The sequence below is a fragment of the Zonotrichia albicollis genome, chromosome Z, assembly GCF_047830755.1.
Source record: "Zonotrichia albicollis isolate bZonAlb1 chromosome Z, bZonAlb1.hap1, whole genome shotgun sequence".
Taxonomy (NCBI): Eukaryota; Metazoa; Chordata; class Aves; order Passeriformes; family Passerellidae; genus Zonotrichia; species Zonotrichia albicollis.
Genome location: NC_133860.1, coordinates 18,591,788 through 18,617,421, shown reverse-complemented (window position 1 = coordinate 18,617,421; position 25,634 = coordinate 18,591,788). Strand labels below are relative to the sequence as shown.

Below are 25,634 nucleotides of genomic sequence, written 5' to 3'. Positions count from 1 at the left end.
GCCCAACTTCCCATTTATGTCTCCCTGTACAATTCTGTTCTCTTGCCATGTTCTTGATCTCTCTCCCTTAAATGACAGTTCTAACTCCTCTTCCTACAGTGCTCCATACAATGAATTAGCTCCTCCTGGAGGAGAGCTCATACGTTCCTTGTCCTGGCAAGGAGTGTTCAAGCTCATCTTCTCTCAGATGCTCAAAACTTAGACTTAACTGTGAGAATAGAAGTTTTCTGGGGGCTAACATATTTTGTTCTGCTTTCAGTAAATGTCTGATGCTGAAAGAAGAGTGTATTTTTAAATATAAAAGTAAAGCTTTTAATTTGTTAATGTGTGACTTTTATAGGTGAGGAGCAGTTCCTTTTAGGCTCATACGGAGAATCTCTGGACATTTGGAAAAGATCTCTTTGTGAACTCAAGACAAATGGTAAGGGATAAAATCTTTGAGCGTGGAGGGGTAAGCTGTATAATCATTTTACATTTGTGACTCTGTTTGCTCTTCAGAAAGAGGGGGTGAGATGCATAAAGGGTGCATATTTGAAATTAAGATGAGATGAATAAAAACCAGTCAAAATTTAAGTCTGGTTGCTCTCTGAGAAAATTCTATGCATTTCCATTTTAATACCAGAACTTTTTTGCAATTATTAAGTACTTGGTACAGGAAAGCTCTAGATAAATTTGTGAGCAAGAAAGAGACAAAGAAAAACAGATGAAGAAAAATCAATTCCTTTAGTAACTGTAAAATTAAAAGAATTAATGTTTGGAGAGTAACAAAATAAAATTAAAATCAGGAGTTTTTGTAAGAGTTGATTTGAAACAGATGTACCAGAGTTTCTTTTCCAGGTATCATGAGAAAATTTTCTCCTGGTCGTTAGAATAAAGAAAAAATTGAGGAAAAAATTCAGAATATTGGAGGCTTGGTGGGTGTCTAAGCAACTCCACTGTGGTTCAGGCACACTTTCTTTGAAGGCTAGACTTCCTTAAGCTCTCCTGTCTTTTTCTGTGTCTTAACAGTTATGCATAGTATTGCTTTCAAAACTGCCATATCTCTAGAAATACAAATATTGTGGATGAGCATTAACTTACTAGGGACTTAGAGGCTGTATAGAGCGATCATATCCTAAAGTAGCTGCTCCTTATTTCTACTTATCAAAGTGTATAGTTTATGTTGATGTGTTTCTGGAGAGAAAAGAAACAGTACTTTCACTTGCTACATCTCTTTTTGTGTTTATTTTTTCTCTTCCACTTGGACATGTACCTTCTTTTAATCTTTTAATGCAGGAGGAAAAAGAGCATGTTTTCTTCAGCATAGATACTATCTTGCAATATTGTTTTGTCACCTGTATCAATATAACCTGTGTGAAGCTCAGGGACTCTGTGATCATCTGGTAAGAGAGATTCTAAGGCGATCACAGCTCTCCACAAGTCAGATGGAAGAATTTTCTGGTATGTTTACATTGCCTAAAAGTGTGATAAGGTATGTTGACACTGTTTGAAGAACCTAGTGTCTAATTTCTGTGTCCTCACATGCATACCTGATAGATTTTGACACTTTTTACTGTACACAGTTTTCAGTGACTTTTTCTGATCCTCAAATGATATTTGAGCTGCACTTGTTGGAATATGTGTTTAGACAACTCTCATTGTCTACTAGTCACCTGCTAAATATTTTTAGACTCAAATAATCTCAAAGAAGGCATTTGAATAAGAAAAATAAGGGGGAAATTCTGTGGTTTGATTTTTAAAATAATAATAAATAATATAATACTATTTATTATAATAATATATTGTATACATTAATTTATTATTTATATTATTATTTACAATAGTAACATGTTGTTATATTAATAATATATAATACAATAATTCATTATTATTATTATTATTATTATTATTATTATTATTATTACTATTACTATTACTATTACTATTATTACTATTATACAAAGTGAAGAAACAGCAGATTCTAGTTTGGTCACCAGTCCTAATTTCACAGTGGGATGTTTTTGCAGATGCTTGTAAATTTTTATTTTTACAAAGTCTGAATCTAAGTGAAATCTGAATTTCCAAGTTTGAAGAAACGTTTTTTTTTTTTTTTACTCAGTGCAGGTCTAAATTTAGATGCTAAAGGTTCATCTCTGATCATTAAAAACTTAGTATAAAAGTCTTGTAATATTAGTATAATGCGTAATTAGTGTAAAAGATTAAGCTCTGTAAGTTCTGAAAACTTGTCAAAGAATTACGTAAGTTTGCTTGTTTTAAAAAATATTTTATAACCTGTGATTAAATAATTTTAGCATTCATATTTAAATAATTCTTATCGTAATGTTTTAATTTGATTTTTCTTTCTTTTAGATATCAAGTATTTTCAGCATGAACTATGGATGGTAACCAGCATTCATACTGACACTGCCATGGCTGTGATTCGGTCCATGGCACGATTCATGGCTGCTTATTTCACAAAGCAGCTGCTCTATATCTTTCCTCCCCACAATGTTGACGTCCTTCATCCACTTCACATCAAACAAGGTATTTCCTGTACACGCTGTTCTAGTCGCTTAAATCTTAAATTTTTTTTCACATGTATCAATGATGTCTGTTATGCTTTAACTTGATCAAGTTAGGTTTTCAGTGGGGTAGGAGACAGAAAAATCTAAGGATGTCTCAAAAAAAATGTAGCCAATATAATTTTTGTTCCAACAGATAGGATCATTTAGGTTGGAAGATACCTGAAAGATCATTGTGTCCAGCCATTAACATTGCCATCCCACCACTAAACCATGACCCTAAATTCCACAGCTTCACATCTTTAAAATACCTACAGGAATGGAGACTCAACCCACTTTCCTGGGCAGCCAGGTCCAATGCTTGACAAACCTTGTGGAGAAGCTGTTTTACCTGATATCCAGTCTAAACCTCCCCTGGCATAACTTGAAGCTGTTTCCTCTTCTGTCACTTGAAACTTGGGAGAAAGGATGGATCCCAACCGGACTACAGCCTGCCTGCCTTCAAGGAGTTGTAGAGCAATAAAGTCTACTCTGAGCATCCTCTTCTCCAGGCTAAACAGCCCCAGCTCCCTCAGTTGCTTCTCACAAGACTTGTACTCCAGACCCTGCCCCAGCCTTGTTGCCCTACTCTGGACATGCTCCAGCGCCTCAGTGTCTTTCTTGTACTGAGGGGTCCAAAACTGACCCCAGCATTCAAGCTGACCTCACCAGTGCTGACTACAGAGGGACAATCACTACCCAAGCCCTGCTGGTCACACTATTCCTGATACATGCCAGGATGCCCTTGGCCTCCTTGGCCATCTGGACACACAGTGGCTCATGTTCAGCTTCTGTCAAGCAACATTCCCTGGTCCTTTTCCACTGGACAGCTTTCCAGGCACTCTTCTCCCAGCATGTAGTGTGGGCAGGGGTGGTTGTGATCCAAGTGCAGGACCTGACATGTGGTCTTGTTAAATATTATACAGTTGTCAATCCAGAACCCTCTGCAGAGCCTTCCTGCACCCTGTTGTAGAAGGAGATCAGGCTGGTCAAGCAGGACCTGCCTTTTTCAAATCCCTGCTGGCTGAGCCTGGTCGTGGTTGTCCTGTCTGTGTCTCATGGTGGCTCTCAAGATGATCCATGACTTTCCTCTGCCTCACAGTTAGGCTGACAGGTCTGTAGTTCTCCAGACCCTTCTTCCAGCTCTTCCTGTCAACAGGTGTCCCTTCTGCCAACCTCTGGTCAGCTGTACCTCCCTGGTGAGCCAGGACTGTGGGTAATGATGGAAGCTGGCCCAGTGCGTATTTCCTCCAGCTCCCTCAGTGGGTTCCATCCAGCCCAAAAGAAGTGTGCATGTCTAAGTGGTGTATCAGGTTGTTGACCATTTTCCCTTGGACTGGGGTCTTAATTCTGTTGTTCCCCATTCCTGTCTTCCAGCTCAGAGGGCTTGTTACTCAGAAAACTGGTTTTACTGTTAGGGACTTAATGCCTTCCCTTCCTCATTCTTTCAGTCTTTTTATCATCCTTTGTCACAATTTTGCTTAAAGATCTGACTCTGACTGGCTTTGATCCTCCCAAAAGTGGGATAACAACAGTGCTGAAGAAGTACTTGGATCTGTGATCTGGTGTGACCCCAGCTGAAAAACCAGAGGAAAACATTTTTTACTTATCTGACAGTCAAAGTCTTGGAATCCAAATCCAAATGCTTCAGACACCATATTGTCAAAGCAAACGGGAATGCCAAGTTGCTTGGCGTTGAATCCAGTAGTACTTGTTAGTTTAAGTACTGCTTCTCAGCTTATTTGTGAGAATTACTATTTATCACAGTGAGTGGTTTCAAAGAGATTCCATTTAAAGATTTCCTTTGTTAGGAAATTTTTCTTTTCAGAGCTACTTTTTCAAATGTTTGTGAGAATAAAGAATTGTTTGGAAGCATTTTAAGTACCCTACCCGTAAGTTGATATTATAATGCCACATATTTTTTTACAATAGTAACTTACTTTTTATTGATTATGTTTTTTGTAGTGTATTTGAACACATTGAGTATTTTTAATGTTTCTGTACTACAGCCTGCCCTAGTATTTACTTTTTTCTTCATGATCTCTTGAATGATTTATTTGGATGGCTTTCAAATTAAAACCTACAAAATACAACCTTAATTTTAATACTCGATTAAGCAAAGATCAATGTACATGGTGAGACTGGGTAAAATTACATTGCACAAGGTGGATTAGTGTGAATAATTATTTAATCTCCTAAGTAATGCCATAGTCTGAGCAAAACAGAAGCTGTGAGAGAAGCAAATAACTCCTTAGAATTCATGTTGATCACCACCTCTCCAGGAGAAGCAGGAAGCAAAACCTTGAAAAACAAATATAAATCTGAACAAAAAAGGAGATAGTAAATTTGCCTGAAGTTTGTATCTATATACTATCTGAAAATCAAAGAATATTATGTACTGTTCTTTCTCGAAAATGCATTTTAACTTTCTGTCTTCTGCAATAAGCACATTGTGTACAAAAAATATGGGTACACTAGTAAAACTCTAGGAATTTCCATTTATCTCATGTGTACCCTCTGGTATACCCTACAGATATAAAGAATATTGGCAAATGGTCCGTCAGTGTGATAAAGTCTTTAAGGTGAAAAAAACCCAACCCCATGAGTTTTGCACTTGCTTTTATATCCAGCATTATTAAGCAGGAAAATAGCCTATTCTGAACACACTCTTATACCATTGCATGAGCTGCATCTGCTGCTGCAGATGCACTTCCATAGTATACCTCTAATAAAAGTAAACTAATAATAAAAGAAGCTGTACACTGTAACTAATCCACAAGCAATGTGAGCAAATGAATCCTAGATTATTCATCTGATAGCATGAGCATTTATGTAAACTTTAATATGTGCCTTTCATGTCACAGACTTACCTCCTCGCGTCATTCCACTGCAACACTGTTTGGTTACCAAAGCTGTCAGGGACCAGAAGCTTTCATCTGTGTGGACAGCTGAATATGCTCTTGATTTGTTCTTTATTGGTGGACTTATTCCAGAGGCTGTGTGGCTAGCACAGACACTTGGGGACTGGAAGCTGTCTGTGTCAGTTGGTTTGGCCTACCAGCTGTATTGTCAGAACTCCGAGGAGCTCTCAAGGTAAACCTGCAATTGAAATTAGTATACTATTTTTTGTTACATAGTTATTTCCGTGAAGTTTATTGTGACAAGCTGTATATATAGCCTCAGAAGTTCATATTCCGAGACTCCTACTAGGTGTAGAACTTAAGGTGGTATGGTTAGTTATTTTGGCATAGATACTAGTTTAACCGACCTTCATTGGATTATGTATGGATATGACTTTGTTATTGATGAGCAGTTTCTTATACTTTCAGAATGAAAAAACCAGAGTGTCACCTGCCGTTGAGCTTATTACCAATGCAGACTTTTCAGGAAAAGTTACAGTCTTTGTTAGGACAGCCAGTAACTTCTGAAACATCAGGACATATTAAATACAAGAGGTTCACAGGTACTTCAAATGAAAAATAATTGTGGTTATTTTTCCATGGTATTTGACTACGTATACAGTGTTATACACCGTCTGAGAAAGAAACAATTGCTTTGTCTTCTCCAGTGTGTGTATTACTGTTATAATATACTCAAGCCCTTTAATTTCATGAGGGTGTGTGTTTTGGCTTTGATCATTCCAGAAATGAAATAAATTATCACTCTTGTCTTCTCATTTCTATTGTCCAAACCTTTATTTGACTATGTTTGATAGTAACTTATTTGGAAGAAAACCGAATCTTCATTCCAATAAATAAACAAAAGAATTTATGTGTTAATGTGTATGGGAAGTATCATCACACTTGAAATTAGCTATAATAAGAGGTTTCATTTTGCTTTTTCCTTTCTGATAAAGTGAATCCCCAAGTCCAGCAGCTAGCAGGGCTAAGAATGTATTCCCAGTCGGCACATATACAGCATCCATGTAGGACTGGTCATCTACAGACCTGCTCACCACTCACAGAGATAGCACCAACAGTCCTACCGTCCTTCCCTCTACTGTTGGTCAGGGTTAAGATTGGCTTGTGCTACAGTGTGTGTCACTCCAGTAGCTAGGCCACTGGCAAGACCATTAGCTGAGTAGATGGCCAGCTAACCCAGTTGCTGAGTGTCACAGGTAGTTTATGTCTGTGTATGTAAGCCCCCAAAGCCCCAGCCCCTCTCGGCTTTCTGGTGCTCAGCACTAACGCACAACACCCACTCACAAACACCCTCTTCCCCCACACATATACGCTGTCCATGCTCCCCCACAGCAGCTGGCCTGGAGCATAGTCCTGGCAGTATACAGGATCCAGCAGGAGTTGGTCTGGGCTCCTCAGCCTGTCCAGGTGCCGGATCTTTAGAGACACACACATACCAATGTGCACACTGTATTTCTGGCATGTGGTCATGGCTCCCTTGGTCTCCCCTTGTCTTGCCCTTAGAGACATGAAGACACAAAAGCAGGTCTGTCACTTGTCTCTCTGGCTGTTGCCCAGGTCTCCACTGGACCCTGCAGATACTGTGCGCTCCTAGCTTAATACTTAACTGCTGAAATTCACAGTTAGCTAGGCCAACCTGACCTTATATTCTACAGAAAGTTTACTGGCACAATCTCTATATTTTATTCTCTTTTTGTCTGAAAGCATTTTAAGTTCTTGTCAGCAGATGGACCTACTTACTGATAAAAGAGTTGCTTTAGTCATTATTAATAATGTATTATTAATACATTATTAATAATAATGTAGGTACCTACATAAAGGTACCTGTTTATGCCTTTTTGTCATGAATCATCTGCCAGAATGTTGTGTCAAGCAAATGCCTGGCTAAAAAGTTCTGTTGTCTACCTAGAAAGGCAATAGGTGTCATGATAATGGGGCAAAACTTAAAATTAATAATTGAATACTAGTTTTTAATGCATGAGATCTTATCTTAAAGCAAGTAGATGAGGTCAGTCATTGTAATATATGAATGTAAATTCAGAGAACATAATGTCATGATGTCAGAATGAAGATCCATGTAGTGACTCAATTAGTTTATCGGTTTCTGGGCTTCGTATTTTATAGATCCTATTGAAGAGGAAGATGCAGATGTTCTTTACGGTTCAATACAGGAACTACTGAAAGCAGCTGTTATGGCAGATGTTGATATTGTCTCAGAGACATTTCAGCTTTTGATGGATTCTGCCAAGGATCTTTGCAGAAAGTTTTATGGCTTGGTTCCAGCTGGACTCTGTCTTCCAGCACCACCATTGTACTGTCCTCAACCAGCTTCTCTCAGTGAAGTAAGTCTGTTTCTAGTGTGTTTATTTGACAGTATTTATGAATAATGAGCTTTATTCTGGTTCTTTTGAGCTCATTTTTCTGTTTTCTTCCATGTCTGCACATTTACCTAAGTAGCACAGCAGTGATGAGAAAGTATGTGTGCTGCTGTGTTTTTTCCATAAATGATCTATGCTATAAACAAGATGGGATTAGGACCAGCAACAACATTTAGTTATTATACATCTTTTCTAATTTTGAGCTTTGTTTGTCTTTGCATTTTCAGGAAGACAACGATGACATTCTTTTAAAAACAGAGAAAGAAGTCCGTCAGAAAGTGTCAGGAGTTCTTCAGCGAATTATCTTGCTCTTCCGGGCTGCTCATTGTTCTTGCTCTGCAGCACAGTGGTACATTACGCAACTGAAGTGGGCAAGAAAAGTTATGCAGAAAGTAAACATTTAAATTTCTATTTTTAACTTGATTATCAGTTGTAAATATTACTGATAAGTTTGCAGCTGCAGAAGCATTCAGTCTCACCTTGGCTTTGATGTCATGTTTTGTAAATGTCATCTTCTAGTTTTACATTTCATTTTTATAGGAAACCAGAACTTAAAGATATAGGATATCTAAATCATAAAGTGTTTCCTTTTGGATGTCTTTCTCTAGCTACTTGGTAACATACAAATTGATTTATTTTCCATTAAAAGAAAAAAGCAGACTTTAAATGAGAGTTATAGGTGTTAGATGCTCCAAATCATTTAGGGTTGAATAATAACAGAGAATGTAAGGCTCATTTCAGGTAAAGGGATCATCTTAATGCACAGAACGTGTAAGATCTCATTTTACCTTTGTGCAATTTGTTTGCACAGAAAGAAATTCAGAATAAATTGATTAAAAGTTTTTGTGTACAATCAGTCTTTTCTTAGGTCATTGTAACATAGCTACTTAAACATGAAGAGAGTGTGTATGGCTCTTTCTTCCTTCCTGCAACCTACCTATATCAGCATTAATGCAGTGATTGAGATCAGGAACTGATCTGACTGAAAAGTATTTACTTCTGTTTGCATGGTCACATGCCTCATGTTGGCATGGAGAGCTGCTCAGACATTCCAACTGAAACTGGAGGCAAAGCTAGTTGGCCTTGGTGACAGCAACCTGGACTGTGTTCAATCAGTCTGGTTTCTTGATTGTGGTCTTAGTTCTTATACTTTGTGTTACTCTTGTATTCATGGTAATCATGAGTACCATTCAAACAAAAACATTCTTTGTGCCATAGTTCATATTAAACATATCCCTTTAAATGAATTTTCAGAATAGTGATTTGAAGAAAATCAAAAGCAAGCTTCAGGCAGTTTTACTGATCTTGGCAGTATTCTAATAACTGAGAGGCTGTGCATCTAGTAGTGATACATGTAAAGTGTTAACTGATTTTTATTTCCATTTTGATTGTTTATTTACCTGTTGTTATAGATTCGAATGAAAGGTTCTCTTCCTTTGCTGAGTCCATTCCCAGAGACTTTGCTTTGTTACTGCAATTCCCGCACTGCTCTCTATGGATCTACATCTTCTGGAGCCCATCAGTTTGATGACATTACCTGTAAAGTTTTAGGTCTGTATGCAATAACATGAAATAATTTAGGGCTGGAGAAAAGAACACTAGTGAAAATCCACAGCTGGTATATTAGGTTGAATTAGTATATTGCAATGTGTCAGGAACACATTTCATTTCCAGCTTTTATGTTAGCTACTGAAACTCTTACTCTAAAATGTGCAGTTCTGGATTGGGTGTGGGGGGCTGTATTACAGACCTGATAGATGTGAAAGAACATGAACATTAAGTGGGACTAAGGAGCTGTAGCTCCAAAACAATACTAAAAAATGTCAGCTACTCTATTTAATTTATTTAAATAGAATCTCATCATATTGCATTTTTGTATTGTAGGTTGGTTCAGAGAGTTCTGTGCATTATGTTGGATGTTTCATGTTCGTGAAAAATTATCTGACAACTGTAGGCGGTTCCAAACTGCAAGGGAAAATATTAACAATATCAAGGTAATTGTACTACTAATATAGTAGAGTTACATCTTAATTGCATGAAGCTGTGAGAAGAATTCTGAAGATCTGCTGTATATTTCTGTGAGAACTTTTATTTGCTTAACAGAACCAAATGAGCACAGTGCTTGTAATTTGAATTACGTATTTGATGCTATGGAGCAGAGTGCTGTGCTGTGATCTCCATCTTCCTGACAATATTTCTGTTAGGCTTTTGCTTGGTATTTGAGTCAGAAGAGCTGCCAGGAAAGCAATAGCTTCTACACTTGTTGACATAAGAATTTACTTTCTGGCTTTTTTTTTCCCTGTTAGGTCAAAGTATTTTGAGAATTTCCTGAATAATACATACTTAATACACCAAAAATTGGGTTTGTGGTGTGTTAAATATACATGATTGTCTGAAAGAGTAATGAAAAAATTAAAATTTTATAATGTTTTCTCTACTTATACCTTCTCAATTCATGTCAGAGGTCCAGGAAGAAAAAGAAAGAAACTACTAATGTATTTGTCATGTATTCTGTAACAAGCTCAAAGGTTTTTCTTCACCCAAAAAACCCAAGTTTCAGATAGGATGGCTCTGTTTCAAATGGTGGATTATTCTTATTTTTCTGTGCTTTGTCTGACAGTGACAAATGAGATAGAAAATTCTTTTAAAAATAAATCAGTCCATCTTAAAAACCTCTTGCAAGGCTTAATTATCTTGCTCACAAGGAAGTATTTATGATCACCTGAAGTCAAAGTAGAGTAACTTACTTCACAGTTTAGGCAGATCCTCAGGTTTTACTTGTGACAGTAAACAAACTCTTCAGCTGTGTGCTAATGGAATTATTTCCTAAGCTGATTTTAAAAAAGCCCTTTTTTTCTCTCTCTTATTTTTTTAACATACATTATGATCCATTACAACATTGATCTGTTTTCTGCCCTCATATACTGATCTGCTTGCAGACGAGTTAGAGATTTCTATTTTTAAGAAGCATTACAATTTGAAATGTATGAATCATTTTCCTGAAATACACTGTTCATAGTAATTAATGTTTCTGGCCATTTTTTTAGGATCCGAATAAGAATGGATATGATGCCTACACAGTTGAGCATTGTCTGAATGCAGTGGAGTGGGCTTGTCGAATGCTTCCTTTCTGCAGATTCATGAATGTTGAAGAATTAGTTCAGGATGTAATTTTAAGTCTGCTTGGAGAATTGCCACCAGTAAAAAAGGTAGAAGACCTTAAAACTAGAATAAAAGCAATAGAGATTAACACAAAAATTTCTCCTCCTACAATAGAGATTAACACAAAAATTTCTCCTCCTAGTTAGATTTTCTCATGGTGTAAGTTACATGTGATACGACACGATAGCTACTGGAAAAGATGCTTTCTTTTTTTGTGTAGGTGGCAGAGATTTTTGTAAAAGCATTTCCTAATCCTGAAGATGTAAGAGTTCCACTTAGAGATAAATATAATGGACTTCAGCTGAGGCTCAGACGCAGTACTGTTAAAGGTAATGTTCATCATTCTTCTGGAAATTTTCAACAAGCTTTGTTTTTTATCCTAGTTATTAGCTTGTGACAAAAATTAGTAATTTTTGTCATACCCCATGCAAAGCAATTATTGTCATTTTCAGCTGGAAAACTTTGAGTTTTGTCACAAAGTCTGTGTTTTCTTTCTGATACATATGATTTCTATACCATTCACAGGGTATCATGGTTTTCAAAATGTTGACGTTTCTTCACTTTATCACAGTTTCTTGTTGAATTTATAAATGGCTCTAATTTATGATTTTAATTGAAATCTAATTAATGTCTCAATTTGAGACTAAATTAAAACTGAAAATTAAGACTGAAAACTTGGTTTTCTTTCTTTCAGAAGGTCCTGAAAGTGAAGAAATGATGTCTGTTATACAAACTGCTGAAGAAGTGAGGAAGAAGGCCTTGAGACGTGTAGTAAAGAACATAGGCCCTATAGAAGTAAATATTTGGGAGCCAGTAGAAGAGGCAGCATCAAATGATCAGGAGCACTGTTATGACAGATTCTCATTAGGCACTAGTCTAAGCATAAGCACACTTACTGATGTTGGGAATCCTCAGGTATATAGTGATGCAGACACAGCAGACACACTTTCTGATGCCTTGTTTACTGAAGAAACAAGACCTCAAACACCTTCATTCCCAAGGTATGAGAAAATGGCAGCAGAAGGCTTTTGATTTAAATTAGCTGTGTGGGGGGGAAGCTGTCTCCTACTGATCAAGTAATCTCTTCACCAAACAGGTTAATCGTCACTATGGATGATTTATCAAGTGAAGAATTACAGATTTCCTTAATTGTAGAACTGCCATTGTTATATCAATTAGTATGTGACTAATAAATTATTAAAGTGTAAATTACTGTCAGCTATGTCTACATTCATATATGTTGCTGCCTAGTTTCTGTCTATGGATTTTGAATTTGATTAACTTGCCACCTATACATTGTACTAATGTAAATTTAGGGGTTTTTAACTTCAGTGGAAAATAAGGAACTAATGTTGTGTGTAATTATTTTTAAAATGGATTTGAGTACTTACAGTTCTTATGACTATTGTTTTACAGGGAAAATGAACTCCAACGACAAAGGGAAATAGGTAACAAAAATACCACACAGAAGATAAAAGCTCCTAACTGTAAAACAAAACATAAAGACCAAATGTGTAGGAGAGATAGGCTTAATCAACATAATTTGCCTATAGTTGGTGCGTGGGAATTTGAACGTGATGATGATGAGTATGTTAGATTTTTAGAACTCTTTTTGAGTTATGTCCTTGAGAGAGACCTGATAAAGTACAGTGACCTTGGAATTCCATTTCTCACTAGCTTTTCTGGGCTGCTTCGAGAGCATGAGTTGAACTCTCTCTTTTTTGATGTTCACACAACACTAAAACGTCGACAAAAGAAAACTAGAAGTCAAAATGTCTTTAGAGCAGGGTCTTGCTATACTGTCACCCTGGCATCCTGTGATCCTGGAAAAGTATCTGCTTATAATGAAAACAAAAATATTTTGGAAAAACCAACAATCGTACAGACTGTTGGGCAGACCACAGAACCTTCTCTGTGTAACCTAAAAGAAGGACTTAAAGAAGGCTTATTTGGTTTAAAATACAAATCGATATACAGAGCTGAGACTGACAATCAAGGAGTCAATGTTGCACAAGCAAGCCAGACCTTTCATAACCAGACTTCCTCTACCATGCAAACTCAGGCAATTCCTAAATACGTTTACAAAAGTCTTGATGTAGTTGGTATTGTACCAGCAGAAGAACTGCCTATAGATTTGATGGGCAAATTGAGCAATATTTCAAAATTGCTGGAGTGGATGATCAGATGGTCTGATAAAAGACTGCTCCGTGGATCCAATAAACAAGATTCCTTAGAAGAGACTCTCCCAATGATACATCTGAAAACATCATCGGCAGCTGTCCTTACATCTTTTTGGTTGTTAGAACAGTTATATGGATACAGATCCCAAACCAGGAGCATAAAATGTAAGGTAAGAAAAAGGATGGAACAAGTGTTAGTGAAGTATGTGAGTGAGTTATGCCAGTAGGGAAAAATCACATATGTGTTTTACCTTGTAGTTCTGTTGTCAGTAAAACATGGAATATTGACTAATAGCCTTTCTTTTAAGAATTGCTAAGAAAAGGGAAAAAATCCAGAAATACTGAAATTCTGTCAGGAGAAATACTTGACTTGGAGATGAAAGTTGTATTTGGAAGTTCAAAATATAGGTCATTTATCCAGACACCATATTTTTTGCACAAATTCTTCTAAGTTTGCCCCACTGTGTCCGGTTTTAGACATCATCTTTGAAAAAACATACCTCTAGAGATAGAACATGGCAAAGCAAGACAAAGAATGAAGAAATAGACCTCTTGCAAGAGTTTAGGTTCATTTGTGTTTGAGTACAGATACAGTGTGACTGGAGTATTTTAACTGGTTAAAGACCAGTGAAAAATGACTAGCACTGTTACAGAGGTTTGGAGTATATGTGTGGATATGAAAGAGGAGAGTTGCCAGAGGAATCTGGTGCATATTGCTTTAGTTTATCCTTCAGAGACAACTAGATCATGTAGCTTCTTTAATTAGCAATACATAAAGTCAGAGAATACATGAAAGGTTTTGAGGGAAGAAGGTTGGGATTTAGGTTGAGAAGGCTTTTCTCCGGTTTCAAAAGGGATTTTTTTCTTACTTTTGGTTCGTATTTTCTGGTTTTTTTGATAAGTATTTTATTTGCAAATTACAAATCTTGTGCATGCATCTAACCACAAAGTTATGTATCTCTTTTTGCCTTTCATACTGTTTTCAGTGGAAATTTGAGAGTTCTGTATTGTCTGGATGAGGCCAAATCTTACTGTTTATATTTATCTTGATTGTATTGTCATGTAGTGTCTTTGACAATTCATACTCGGTTGACACTGAGAAACCTTTCTAATATTTCCTTTGGATAATTCAGAGGACCATTGCTTCAGTTAATGCAAAAAGGGGACAAACGCATGTTTCTGTAAATCCAGGATTTCTTGGCTCTATAATAAAGAAAAGGATATGAATTAAGTATAATCATTCTATATGAAAGCATTGTGGTTTTTTAAAAGTACCTGGTATTTTTTTTTGACTAGTGAATTTCAATTATTGTTATTTTTATTAATAGCATCCAGAGGATCAATATCTGAAAGAAATTGCATCTCTATCAGAAGCCCAGTCTAGAAAGGAGGAAGAAAGTAGTATGGATGAAGGCTCTTCCACAGTGGCCAATTCTCCTCTTGATGTCCAGATTGTACAAATCTATGATAATCTTTGTGAAAGTGATTTGAGGTAAGGTTTTTTTAACCTAAGAACTCTAGTTGGTCATAATTCCTCTACTGAGCAGCGTGAAGAGATCTACTGTTATATATGTATTATATACATATTTATATTTATGTATTATATACATGTTTAATTTCGTGCAAAAAGTCAAACTTGGGCATATTGGTTACAGGTGCATGAAGCAAATTAAATATTCTCCATCAGCACATGTACTTAAGGTAGTTGTTGCATAGTAAGTGAATTGTAGATGGTTGTTTATAAGTTTAGTCATGTGGAAATAGAATCTAGATTTCCAATATAACAGGTGTGAGTGAGTTATATAGATTTCTAGTATTCTGAAAATAATCTCAAGTATTTTGAGACATGATTGTATGGCTTGTCTGGCTATTTCCTATTTTTTTCAAGTAACGAAGTTCCTGTGAGGAGAGAAATGTAGCCTTAACCAGATGAATTTAAAGACATAGCACAATTTGTCTGGAAACACGTCTGAAAGAGTGTACCATTAATGGCACTAAAATATCACGGCTATGCAAAAAAAAATTAAACTTGTTTTAAGTTGTAGTGAGAGAGAAAACCTAAATGAATATTGGTTTTATCACAACAGTGTTTATTTTACAGTTAGGCCCTAGCCTGCAGTACGAAAGGAACAGTATACTTGAAGGGAGCCAGATACTAATGTTGTTAATTATGTTTCCTAATCTCTATTACCAGTATGTCTACAAAGTCAAAATATTTTTATAAGAAGAAAAATAATCAGAGAAATAATTCTGTGCCTCATATAACTGAAGACCTGAATGAAGTGGAACCGTTTGTTCAGCAGGAGTTGGATGTAACATCAGAACAAGGTTTGTTTTAATGGTATATCCTTTTATTATGGTCTGACATATAAAGCAGTAGGAGTTTTGCATGAATACGATTTTATGTTCCTCTGTTTATTTAGTCAAAAAATGCAAATGTCTTCATTGTTGTATTAGAATTATTTTATCCAGTTTATATTATAACTAAATTATATAAAATTGTTTTATCAATACTTTCTGATTGCTTTTTCACTATGTCACTTTTTTCTATAGAGATAGAAAAATGTATGTTATCATGTTCTATTCTCTCAGATATTTTCACTCTGGAAATATTCACACAACTGTGCAAAACACTTTGCAAATTTTAAGAGCTGAGTATGTGTAAATTATCATATTTGTACACTTTACATAAGCTGGGGATTTTTTTACCTCTCTCTTTGGGTGCGTGCATCAACACCAGTAAGAACACAAATTTTGAATTTGCAGGAGCAAAATTCTGAACTCCATACTAGGGAAGAAGTGGATCAATATGACCTGCTGTCAGAAATCACGTAACAGTACTATAATCTATGTAGTTTTCTAATTTAGAGTATTTGTGTTTATATTGTAGAATTCTTTGAGGAGCCATATGAAACTTCAAAGAGCTCCAGTAGCTCTGTCAAGATCAGACCTGTAGAACATCAAAGAGAACAGGCAAGTTGTCATACAATCATCAGAGATCATAGAAGCATTTGAGTTTGGAAGGTACCTTAAAGATCATCTCATTCCAAACCCCTGGCCATTGGCAGGGACACCTTTCATTAGACCAGATTATCCAGGACCCCATCCAACCTGGTCTTGAACACTTTCATGGGTGGGACACCCACAGCTTCTCTGGGTAACCTGTTCCAGTGCCTCATCTCCTCACAGTAAAGAATTACTTCCTAAAATGTAATCTAAACCCACCCTTTTTCAGTCTGAAGTAATTCACCCCTCGCCTGTGCTCTTCTAAATGGTCCATCTCCAACTTTCCTGTAGGCTCCTTTAGGTACTGACAGACTGCTCTGAAGTCTCCCCAGAGCTTTCTGGTCTTTATGCCGAACAACCCCAACTCTGACAGCCTTTCCTCATGGGACAGGTGCTCCAGGCCCCTGAACACCCCTTGTTCTGGACTTGCTTTAGCAGGTTCATGTCTTTTTATACTGAGGGACACAGAGCTGAACACAGTGTTCCAGTGAGTCTTCTGAGGACAGAATAGAGGGGAGAATTGCCTCCATCAATATGCTAGCCGTGCTGCTCTGCATGCAGCACAGGATATGTTTGGCTTGAACAGTCTCTCAATATTCCTCACCCTGTACTTGTTTCGACCCTCTGTAGGCTTCATTTTTGTGTTTGACTTTGTGTGAGAACTCCTTGTTCATCCATGCAAGCCTCCTGGCATTTTTGCCTAACTTCCTCTTCATTGGGATGCATCCCTTCTGAGGTTGGAGGAGGTGGTTCCTGAATATTAATCAGCTTTCTTGTGCCCCTCTTCTTTCCAGGATGCAATCCCATGGGACTCTACCAAGCAGATCCCTGAAGAAGACGAAGTCTGTTCTCCTGAAGTGAAGGTCAGTGAGCTTACTGTGTGCCCTCCTCACTGCCCTGAGGAACTCAAACTTCACCATTTCTTGGTTGCTGGAACTAAGGCTGTCCCTGAGCTTCTCATTGCCCATCAGCTCCTCCTCCTTGGTCAGATGGAGGTTCACCATAGTACCTCTCCTCACTGGCTGTTCTGTCACATGTGGAAGGAAGTTATTGTCAATGCCTTTCAGAACCTCCAGAATTGCCTCTGCCTTGCTGTGTTGCCCCTCCAGCAGATACTGGGATGGTTGAAGTTCCCTGTGAGGACCAGGATTTGCAAACATGAGATTGTTCCTATCTGCATATAAAGGACCTCATCTGCTCCTAGCTGGGTAGCCATTGATCTGAACTCCACTGTAATGCCACCTGTCCCTGCCCTCCCTGTAAACCTGAGCCATAAACTCTTGATCAAATCCTCATCCATCCCCAGTCAGAGCTCCATGCACTGCAGCTAGTCACTGACATAGAGAGTAACACCCACTGCTCATCTCCCCTGCCTGTGCTTCCTAAAGAGAGAGCCTGCATCCATCCATTCCAACACTCCAGTCATCCGAGCCATCACACCACATCTGCAATGCCAGTAGCATTGTACCTGGCAGACATACACGTTTCCAACTTTTTTTATTCCCCGTGCTATATATGCTTGCTTACAGGCCCCCGATGAAGATGAGTTACTGGCAGGAGTAGTCATAGTTCTTTTGTGCAGCTCTTCAGGTGCTCTATTGGCAAGCAGCTCCTCTCCAGGCATCCCTTTCTGACTCCCTCAGAAAATTGCCCCTCCCCTGACAACTTTAGTTTAAAGGCCTCTTCCCCCTTTCCAAGACTATGACTGAAGGTGCTCTTCCCCTTCTGTGATTGATGAACAGCCCTCAGCAGACCAGGTTCTCAAAGCCAGTCCCCTGGCTGAAGGAGCCATACCCCTGGCTGTGGCCCCCCGTCCTGTAGCCAATTGTTGATTCACCAGATTGAAACTGTTTCAAACCCCTTCCTTTTTCCTGAGAGGATTGACTGTGCACTCCAGTCTCAACGTCCTCACTCCCTTCTCAACACCCTCATGGATGTGTCACTGGCACACATGTGAAACAACAGCAACAGGTAATAGTGGGCTGTACAGGCCTTGGTTGTCTCTTGGAGACATCCCTGACCGGAGCCCCAGGGAAGCAGAGAGTGTGTCAGGTTGGCAAGTGAATGCCTTGTTACTTCTCAGAAGAGAGTTACCTCCTACTACCACCTGCCAGCTTTCCTTAGTTGTGCTGGTTGTAACACAGAGAGCAGACCTGGCTGCCTTACTCAGCTCCAGCATTTCTCCTGATGTGACAAGATGGAAGCATTGAGTTGTTATGAATACTGTTTTCAAAGTATCCTGAACTCATCAATGTATTTGTGAACTTAAGGGCTAAATTTTTTAGGGTTGGTCAATCTTCTTTCTTGCCTAATAATAAAATTAACAATTAAAAGGTAGTAAAGTGAGATCTGCTCTAAGCACTTCTGAAAATGTGTGTATGCTTTCATATATGTATATATAGTAGATGTATTATGTATACATAAAATTAAATTGATTTTTTAAAAAAATACATCAAGATGTTTATTTTGCTTCTGTCTAAAAACTCAGTCTGGATTTATAAATAAGCCTACTTTTTCCATGCATCATTTTTGGTCATAGGTATCTTTTCTTTGCAAGTAACCAAGGGCAGGGTTGCTATGCTGTGTATTGTGGTCTCCAGTTTTTTCAATGCATTTTACTATAGTGAATCTGTGGCATGTACAAGATCCTACATTTGTTTAATTTTCTTGTTTTGTAGATAGTTTGTGTATATGTAATGGGGTTGTTTCCACATTTTCATCTTTACTAGGGAGTCTGAGGTTAGCAGAATATATATCCAGGGTGCTACATGAATATGAATTTGGAACTAAACTCTCATAATAATGAGATTGTTATAAGAAAGAAAGATTCTCAGGTAAATTGTTATATCTCTGTTGCTGATTTGTAACTGTCTTCTGATAAGTATGTAATTTTGATTATTTTTAGTCAGACTTTTGTAATTGAATAATTAATCAAAAATACATTTGCCATAGGCTAAAAAACCTGTATTTTATTGAAGCATGAGATATGAAAAATTTGTAAGTCTAGATCTTTTCATGTTTTTATATTCAGCAGGCTGCCATTTCAGCTGTAGACAGTGCTCAGAAAGATCCAAACGTGAAGGAAACAAAGGAAGAAAAGGCTAAACAGAATATGTAAGTGACTTTGTTTTAAGTCTTTTAACTTTGCTTAAAATTCTAAAGCAGTTTTGTTAATGATTGTATCCAGTGGCATCTCAGGTTTCTGCTGTTGCTTATAGCAACAAAGTCATAGTTTCAAACAGTTTCAATCATCTCCTATTTCATGTACAGGCATTTCAAATATATGAAGGGCTGGGTTGATGAATCATTATTTTAGTAATGATTTAATAAAACAAGCACAGTTTGTGGGAAGGTGTATTTTATCTAGGAGAAATATAGACTATAACTGGAAAAATAGAAAATCTTATAGCATATAAATAAATGTCCCTATGTATACATAACATTTGTGAAAGACTTTAAAATGACTTTTAGAAAGACTTGAAATCCTCTACTTTTTAAAATTATATGTTTTTGTTTTAACTGAATGTAAGATGCCTCTCAAGAATTTATTATGGCATTGTTTTTTCTCTTTTAGAGATGCAGATTATAGTGATATTAACAGTATTAGTTAAATTGGATTTTTTCTTCCCTTGTCTACTAGAATCAACCTTTTCTTTGCCTGCTGTCTTGAATAGCTGGAACTTTTTCAGTGCTTTTGTGTGAGTCAGTTTCTGATTGCTAAGGGAGACAAAATGTCAATGCCAATATTTGCCAGCTCAGATTGCAGTGTGATGCAGTCATTGAAGCAATGCAGATCTTTTCATGTTTTGATCAGGTGGCTTTCAGGTACTTTATCTGATACTAATTAAAATACTTTTACAGGAGGTTATGTGTATATTTATACACATACATGTGTATAAAATGGAGACTGCATAACTAATCATTGTAGTATTTGCAACACTATTTCTTCTCTCTTTATAGTATGACTGAGGTTGTTACTGGCGCCCTTTCCCGCTCATTTTCTTTAAAACAAGATGCAGAAGTTCCTAGGTAAGAAAAACCTATGCTGTTTTATGTAATAAAACAATATTTCTGATTTGAAGTAATGTGGTGTGTAGTTTTGACTGCAAAATATTTGCAAGTAAAGTGTATTGTACCTACAGACTAAGTACCTGCCAGATTTCAAGAGACATGATAGTTTTGTTTTCTGGTTCTGGACAGAATTCATTATATAATATTACTATAGAAGATATTTGATTATATAGAACACCTGAACAATAATATTTTAAACTTATTTACATTTTAATTAAAATTATTAAAATGCAGCTATCCTATGGCAACAGATAGATTTACATAAATATATACAAAATAAAGAGAATGTTGGAATTGGGAAAAGGAGTCAGGAGTCAGTCTCAGGCTTTCAGTTCTGGAACAGTCCTCTATGAGGCTTTTTTCAGTTTAGAGGAAAATATGAACTACACATACTTTTGGGCTCCATTTTCATGTGTCTTTAATCTCTCTTACTTCTTGAGTTTCTCATGCCAGCTCTTCAAAAAAAATTTACTCAAACTTTTGGAGTTTCAAGTCATGCTTGCACATTCTAATTGCCTTCTTAAAGATTTCATATGCTCCTTCACACATGTTACCTATCCAAAACTACTCATTATCCATTACTTTATGATCCTGTTTGTTCACATGCTTGGAGGCCATTTTGTACAATTGTTGTAAGACATTCTCTGAGGGTTGCCTGTATCCATAGCAATGTCAGCATTTTTCTTAAACAGAGAAATGTCTTTTGGGTTGATTTCTGTTCGTGCAAGTAAAATCCTTCAGTTTCTTCATAGCTTAATGTAAATCCTAAGCATCTCTTCTTCATGTAAGGAATCAATGTACTTAATATTCTTGACCTTGTTATCACTGTGGGAAAGTGTAAAGAAAATAATTTAAAATTGGAGTAACACGTACAATACATTACTCTGAAATCTTGTTACTTTTAATCCCAAATATCTAAAGGAACATTGTAAAAGGCTGAGCTCTCTCTGGGCCATTCAGGTCCGATCCGGCTATCTCTGGACCCTTGGCCCCTTGCAGGCTTTACAAGGACAAAAGTAAAAGATACAAGGTGCTCTTCTCCTCTGGGCTAAACAATAATTAAGAGAGCGGTGTCCCAGGACAGAAAGAGGGTAAATGCCTGATGGTGGGAGACTTTTAAACCCGCGGGCATGGGAGTCGGAGGAACAGGACCACAGCCAATGGGATACACCTGAGGAAGGGGTGAGGAGAGGAGTAAACCTGGGACAAAGCATTACCATGGGGGCTTCTGGGGGAAAAGACCATGTGATCAGTGCAAATTGCCAAACACCCACAACAACAACTAAATAAACTATTTAGTGCAATACAACACCTCACCCTTTTCTGTTAAGAAAAATTAAAAGAAATGTGTCAGCCTGTTCTGATAGAGATTATGAATTCGTCCACCACTCATGATTTGTGGGCCTGTCAGTTTGCTTGAACATTACTTTAAGTCAGAATGAATCTGCCTTCTTCCATATTTCAACTAAAAATGTCCCTCTTCCTTTTCCGTCAGCTGTTTGTCTTTATGACTAACCAGGCCTTTTTTCTGTCTTTTTTGTCAAATCATTTTTTTCTGCCTGTATCTCTAGTGATGATAATATTTTAGATACACTTGTGGCTACAAAATCAGATAGAATTATATCTTTACAACTGTTTTTCATTCAGTTGTAACACTTCTCATTCATTTTAAGAAGTGTTAGGAAATATGTCCTACATGCTCTCTGGTCAAGATCATGCACTCACTGTTAATTATTCAGTTGCTCCTACAAATTAATTATGTTTTTTAAATACACAGGTATCTTAAAAATTTTTCTGGATTGATTTAAGACAACCTTGTCTAGGTGTTTTGAACTCTGAATGTTTTTCATAGTTGGTTCTTTTCTTTCTTAAGTAGTGCAGATGCTGTAAGTGATTCTCAGCCTTCTGAGACTGCTGTGTCGACTGTGTCAAGTCTTGCTTCCCATACTTCTGTTTTTGCAAAGAAGCAAGAAGTCAAGGAAGAAGTCCCTAGAGAAGACAAAGCAAGCACATCAGAAACTGTCAGGCAGATGCTGCAAGATGAAATGTTTAAATTAGTTCAGGTGAGAGCATCTAATTATTTTAAGTAGTTTTCTTGGTACCATGTTGTTAAAAAAATTGAAATAGTTACTGTTTTAAGGACCTTCTGTGTGTGGTTGGTTCAGTGCTGGCTAGATGCCAGTGCACCCACTAGAATATACCTATTCATTTCCTGCTGTGAGATAGGATTAAGAGGAAGGCAAAGCAGGCTCAAAACTTTAAAAGGGTATAAAGAAAATTTTATTGACAGTAACTCAAAGAAAGAATAATAAGAATCAGAAACCTTTAGAACACTTCTCTTTCCCCTACAACCTTTTCTTTCTCACTCACAACATACAGAAACAATTCAGTCAGTTTATCAGCTCTAGAATAGTCTTTCTTCTGTTCACTTCAGGAGGGGAGTTGCCCTTGCCGTGCCATTGACTTCTTCACAAGAAATCATTCTCTCATGGCTCTTAAAGTCCATGAATAGTAGTCACTCAGAAATCTGCAATCATGGAGTCCCTCCCATCTTTTGCAGCCTTCCCACAGCTGTGTTTATGAGCTGTGTCAACTTATGGGGTACTATTTAAAGGATGAGCTGTTCAAAGGCAAACATTGTCTTCATCTGTCTGTGAGGTAATCATCTCTGGGAACAGAGGTCTTCTTCTCTCCCTTGGGCCACTGTTTTCTTTCTGTGTTCAAACTTCTCCTGGCATCACAACTACTTCAACATCTGCTTGTTTTAGCATATATCTGTGCTTATATCTACAATTTGAACACTTCATGCCCCCATACTTCCAATAATTTACAGAGAAAAAGAGTCTGATGTATCAATTATATCTTCCCCATAGTCTTACAAGAGGATTTCAGCCCAAACTTGAGGTGTCTCCTCAATCCTCTCATGTGGGACTTGACTCCTTCTTACTGAACTTCATGTCTCATGTTGTCTCTACACATCTTTACTTTGTCCTTTTCTCTCACCCAAGGGAGTTTTGAAGGTCTGCAAGTCTTACTTATGCCCTAAAAGATTTAATGTCTCACCCAAGACTTGCAGATGCTCTCTGGATCCCTGCCAGGGGTGTCCGGAGTGCTCACGGTGGTGGATTTCAGGCCGCACTGGGTCTGTGTCAGAGTCTCGGGGGGCCCAGGCCAGAATGGTGGTGGCCACTCTGGCTGTTTTCCGTCCCCTGCCACATTCAGTCCCAGCCATGGGGCTGCTCTCTCTGTGGACTACAGAGCTGCCTCTGGGGTTTTTTTTTTGGCTGCCATGCTGGGATCTCAGCAGGCCCCGGGGCCCGGCCCAGCCCTCCCCCACGTCCCTCTGGTCCGAGTGAGCCTGGCCTGGCCCTGCAGCAGAGCCAGTCCGGCCTGGTCCAGCTGAGACAGGCCAGGCCAGCCTTGCTACCTGTTGCCAGGCCAGAAGGGAAGGAGAGAATTCCCAGGGTTTGTTCGTTTTTACATGTGTGTATTCACAGAGGCAGGTCTAGTTTTTAATTGGCTCATTAATATTAATATTCTCAAAGCTTGCCAGCAATTGGTTTTGCTAAGCACAGAGGAAGCTCTCTGCAGCTCATCTCAGAAAAAATCACTTCCGTGGGTGGCTCCAGTGCAAAGCCAGCACAGGCTGTTCTTTAAACAGATTTCTAATTCCATGTTAGCCACTGTGAAACTTATTGTAGACTTAACTCTTGCTTTTAATTCAAGAAAATGAGTGGTATAATTATAGATCTTTGAGTGTGTTTTAGCTCACATAAGTCAATATCCTTCAATAGTTTACACTTGGAAAATTCTGATGCTGTAATAGCTTTTCAACTGTGGTAGGATTTAAGTGGTGGTAGTATGTTGAGCCAATTTTCTGTGACTTTACATTTATTGAAACTTAACAAAAAATTGAAGATATTTGTTTTGCTTTAGCATAACCTGTCTGTGGCAGGTATTTATTGTATCTTACAAGGAAATCCAAAACAGTAAGCAATTATACAAATTAATCATCATTGAATCATCCCGTTATTGGGATGTTGTCTGTTTTGTCACCTGATAGTGAACAGCTGTAAAATAGCCTAGACATTTTTGCTAAGATTTCTGTTAAGGTTATTGGCATTGTTAACTTTGTTCATGTGTGTATTCAGCTCCAGCAGATCAACTTCATGAGTTTAATGCAGTTAGTGCAGTCGTCCTTTACCAATGTGCCAAATGTGCAACAAGTATTGCAGCAGGATCGGTTGGTTCAGCTGGCAGGGAGCCAGTCTGCACGCACTGCTGAAAGCAATGCTTCTCCGAAAACACAAGTGCCCACTCAAGAAGAAAAGGGAAAAATTGGTCAAGAGAGCTCTGTTTTTCTGCCAAGGAAGAGTGTAGAAGATGAAAGCAAAAATGATCGAATAAAAGTAGGTATACCAAAGCACGGTTTATGAAGACTGTTCAGTATATCTGGTATGTTATCTATCCTGTTGAGTTAGGAAATGTGTCAGTAGTGATTGGTGTAGACAGAGCTATTTTTGTCTGTATTTAGTGCATGGTTGATATGTAAGTACTGGTTTGTTTGCTTTTCTCATTTAGAATCATCTGGATAAGAGTGCCTCTTTGACATTATTTGAAAGCAACAGCAAGGAAACAGGATTAATGTCACTATCCCAAGATTTGCATTCTTCAGTGCCTACTAAACCACTTCATCTCCTAGCTCCTTCCTCAGGCATCCCAAAAAAAGTGAAGCTTATCCCTGTTGAAAAAAAAAATAATTACTCAAATGGATTTCCTTTGCTTAAGCTGGAATCAAGTTGTCATATCAAACCAGCATTTTTACATCCAACAGAAATGTCATCAGCGTTTGCCAGGCCACCCCCAGTGCCACGAGTAGCTTGGAGTTCATCAGATTCCTTATGGGACCATCAGTCATCATATGCCCCAAGAAAGAGTAAGGCAGAGGAAGATTTCCACAGGAGTAGATACAACCCTGAGATTTCAAGACAAAAGCATGAGGAAAAGGAGAGATGGGCAGAACCAGTGCGTGAGGGTCCTCCCAAATATCGGAATTCAGAGCAGTGTGAAGGACAGCAAGAAAATTCACCTCAGTCACAGATCCCTGAAAATGTGAATCTGTTCAAAGCACCAAGCACTCAGAACCTGGCTGCTATTCCACTATTGCACTTGCAACTTGATCCAATACCTAGAGTTCCACCAGCTGTAAGGCAGCCAATCACTACTACTTTAATACCTGTTAAACCTGCAGCGAAGGATGCTGACTCCAGAGAAACACAGTGGGATGCAGGAATGTCACTACTTCAGATTAATTTACCTCAGAAAAAGAAGGTACTGGATTTTAATAATATATTTTTCTAAGTTGGAATGTTTTGT

The 25,634-nt window shown here is 37.8% G+C and overlaps 1 protein-coding gene across 8 annotated transcripts in view; it reads left to right on the top strand.

Moving 5' to 3' along the window:
* The window catches only part of CPLANE1 (ciliogenesis and planar polarity effector complex subunit 1), a 66,532-nt gene that overhangs the window by 14,376 nt on the left and 26,522 nt on the right, over window positions 1–25,634 (top strand). For 3 of the 8 annotated variants that reach the window (XM_026794611.2, XM_074533097.1, XM_026794610.2), the window contains exons 14-35: window positions 341–421; window positions 1,276–1,440; window positions 2,350–2,523; window positions 5,405–5,633; window positions 5,870–6,003; window positions 7,586–7,803; window positions 8,067–8,231; window positions 9,252–9,390; window positions 9,724–9,833; window positions 10,887–11,048; window positions 11,222–11,330; window positions 11,696–12,002; window positions 12,418–13,351; window positions 14,510–14,673; window positions 15,376–15,509; window positions 16,072–16,154; window positions 16,982–17,050; window positions 19,219–19,301; window positions 20,148–20,216; window positions 22,132–22,321; window positions 24,410–24,667; window positions 24,840–25,589. In XM_026794611.2, the coding sequence (XP_026650412.2) occupies window positions 341–421; window positions 1,276–1,440; window positions 2,350–2,523; window positions 5,405–5,633; window positions 5,870–6,003; window positions 7,586–7,803; window positions 8,067–8,231; window positions 9,252–9,390; window positions 9,724–9,833; window positions 10,887–11,048; window positions 11,222–11,330; window positions 11,696–12,002; window positions 12,418–13,351; window positions 14,510–14,673; window positions 15,376–15,509; window positions 16,072–16,154; window positions 16,982–17,050; window positions 19,219–19,301; window positions 20,148–20,216; window positions 22,132–22,321; window positions 24,410–24,667; window positions 24,840–25,589 (4,727 nt within the window). The remainder of the gene's footprint in view (window positions 1–340; window positions 422–1,275; window positions 1,441–2,349; window positions 2,524–5,404; window positions 5,634–5,869; window positions 6,004–7,585; window positions 7,804–8,066; window positions 8,232–9,251; window positions 9,391–9,723; window positions 9,834–10,886; window positions 11,049–11,221; window positions 11,331–11,695; window positions 12,003–12,417; window positions 13,352–14,509; window positions 14,674–15,375; window positions 15,510–16,071; window positions 16,155–16,981; window positions 17,051–19,218; window positions 19,302–20,147; window positions 20,217–22,131; window positions 22,322–24,409; window positions 24,668–24,839; window positions 25,590–25,634) is intronic. The other 5 variants (XM_074533098.1, XM_026794614.2, XM_026794613.2 and 2 more) reach the window with 5 other exon arrangements.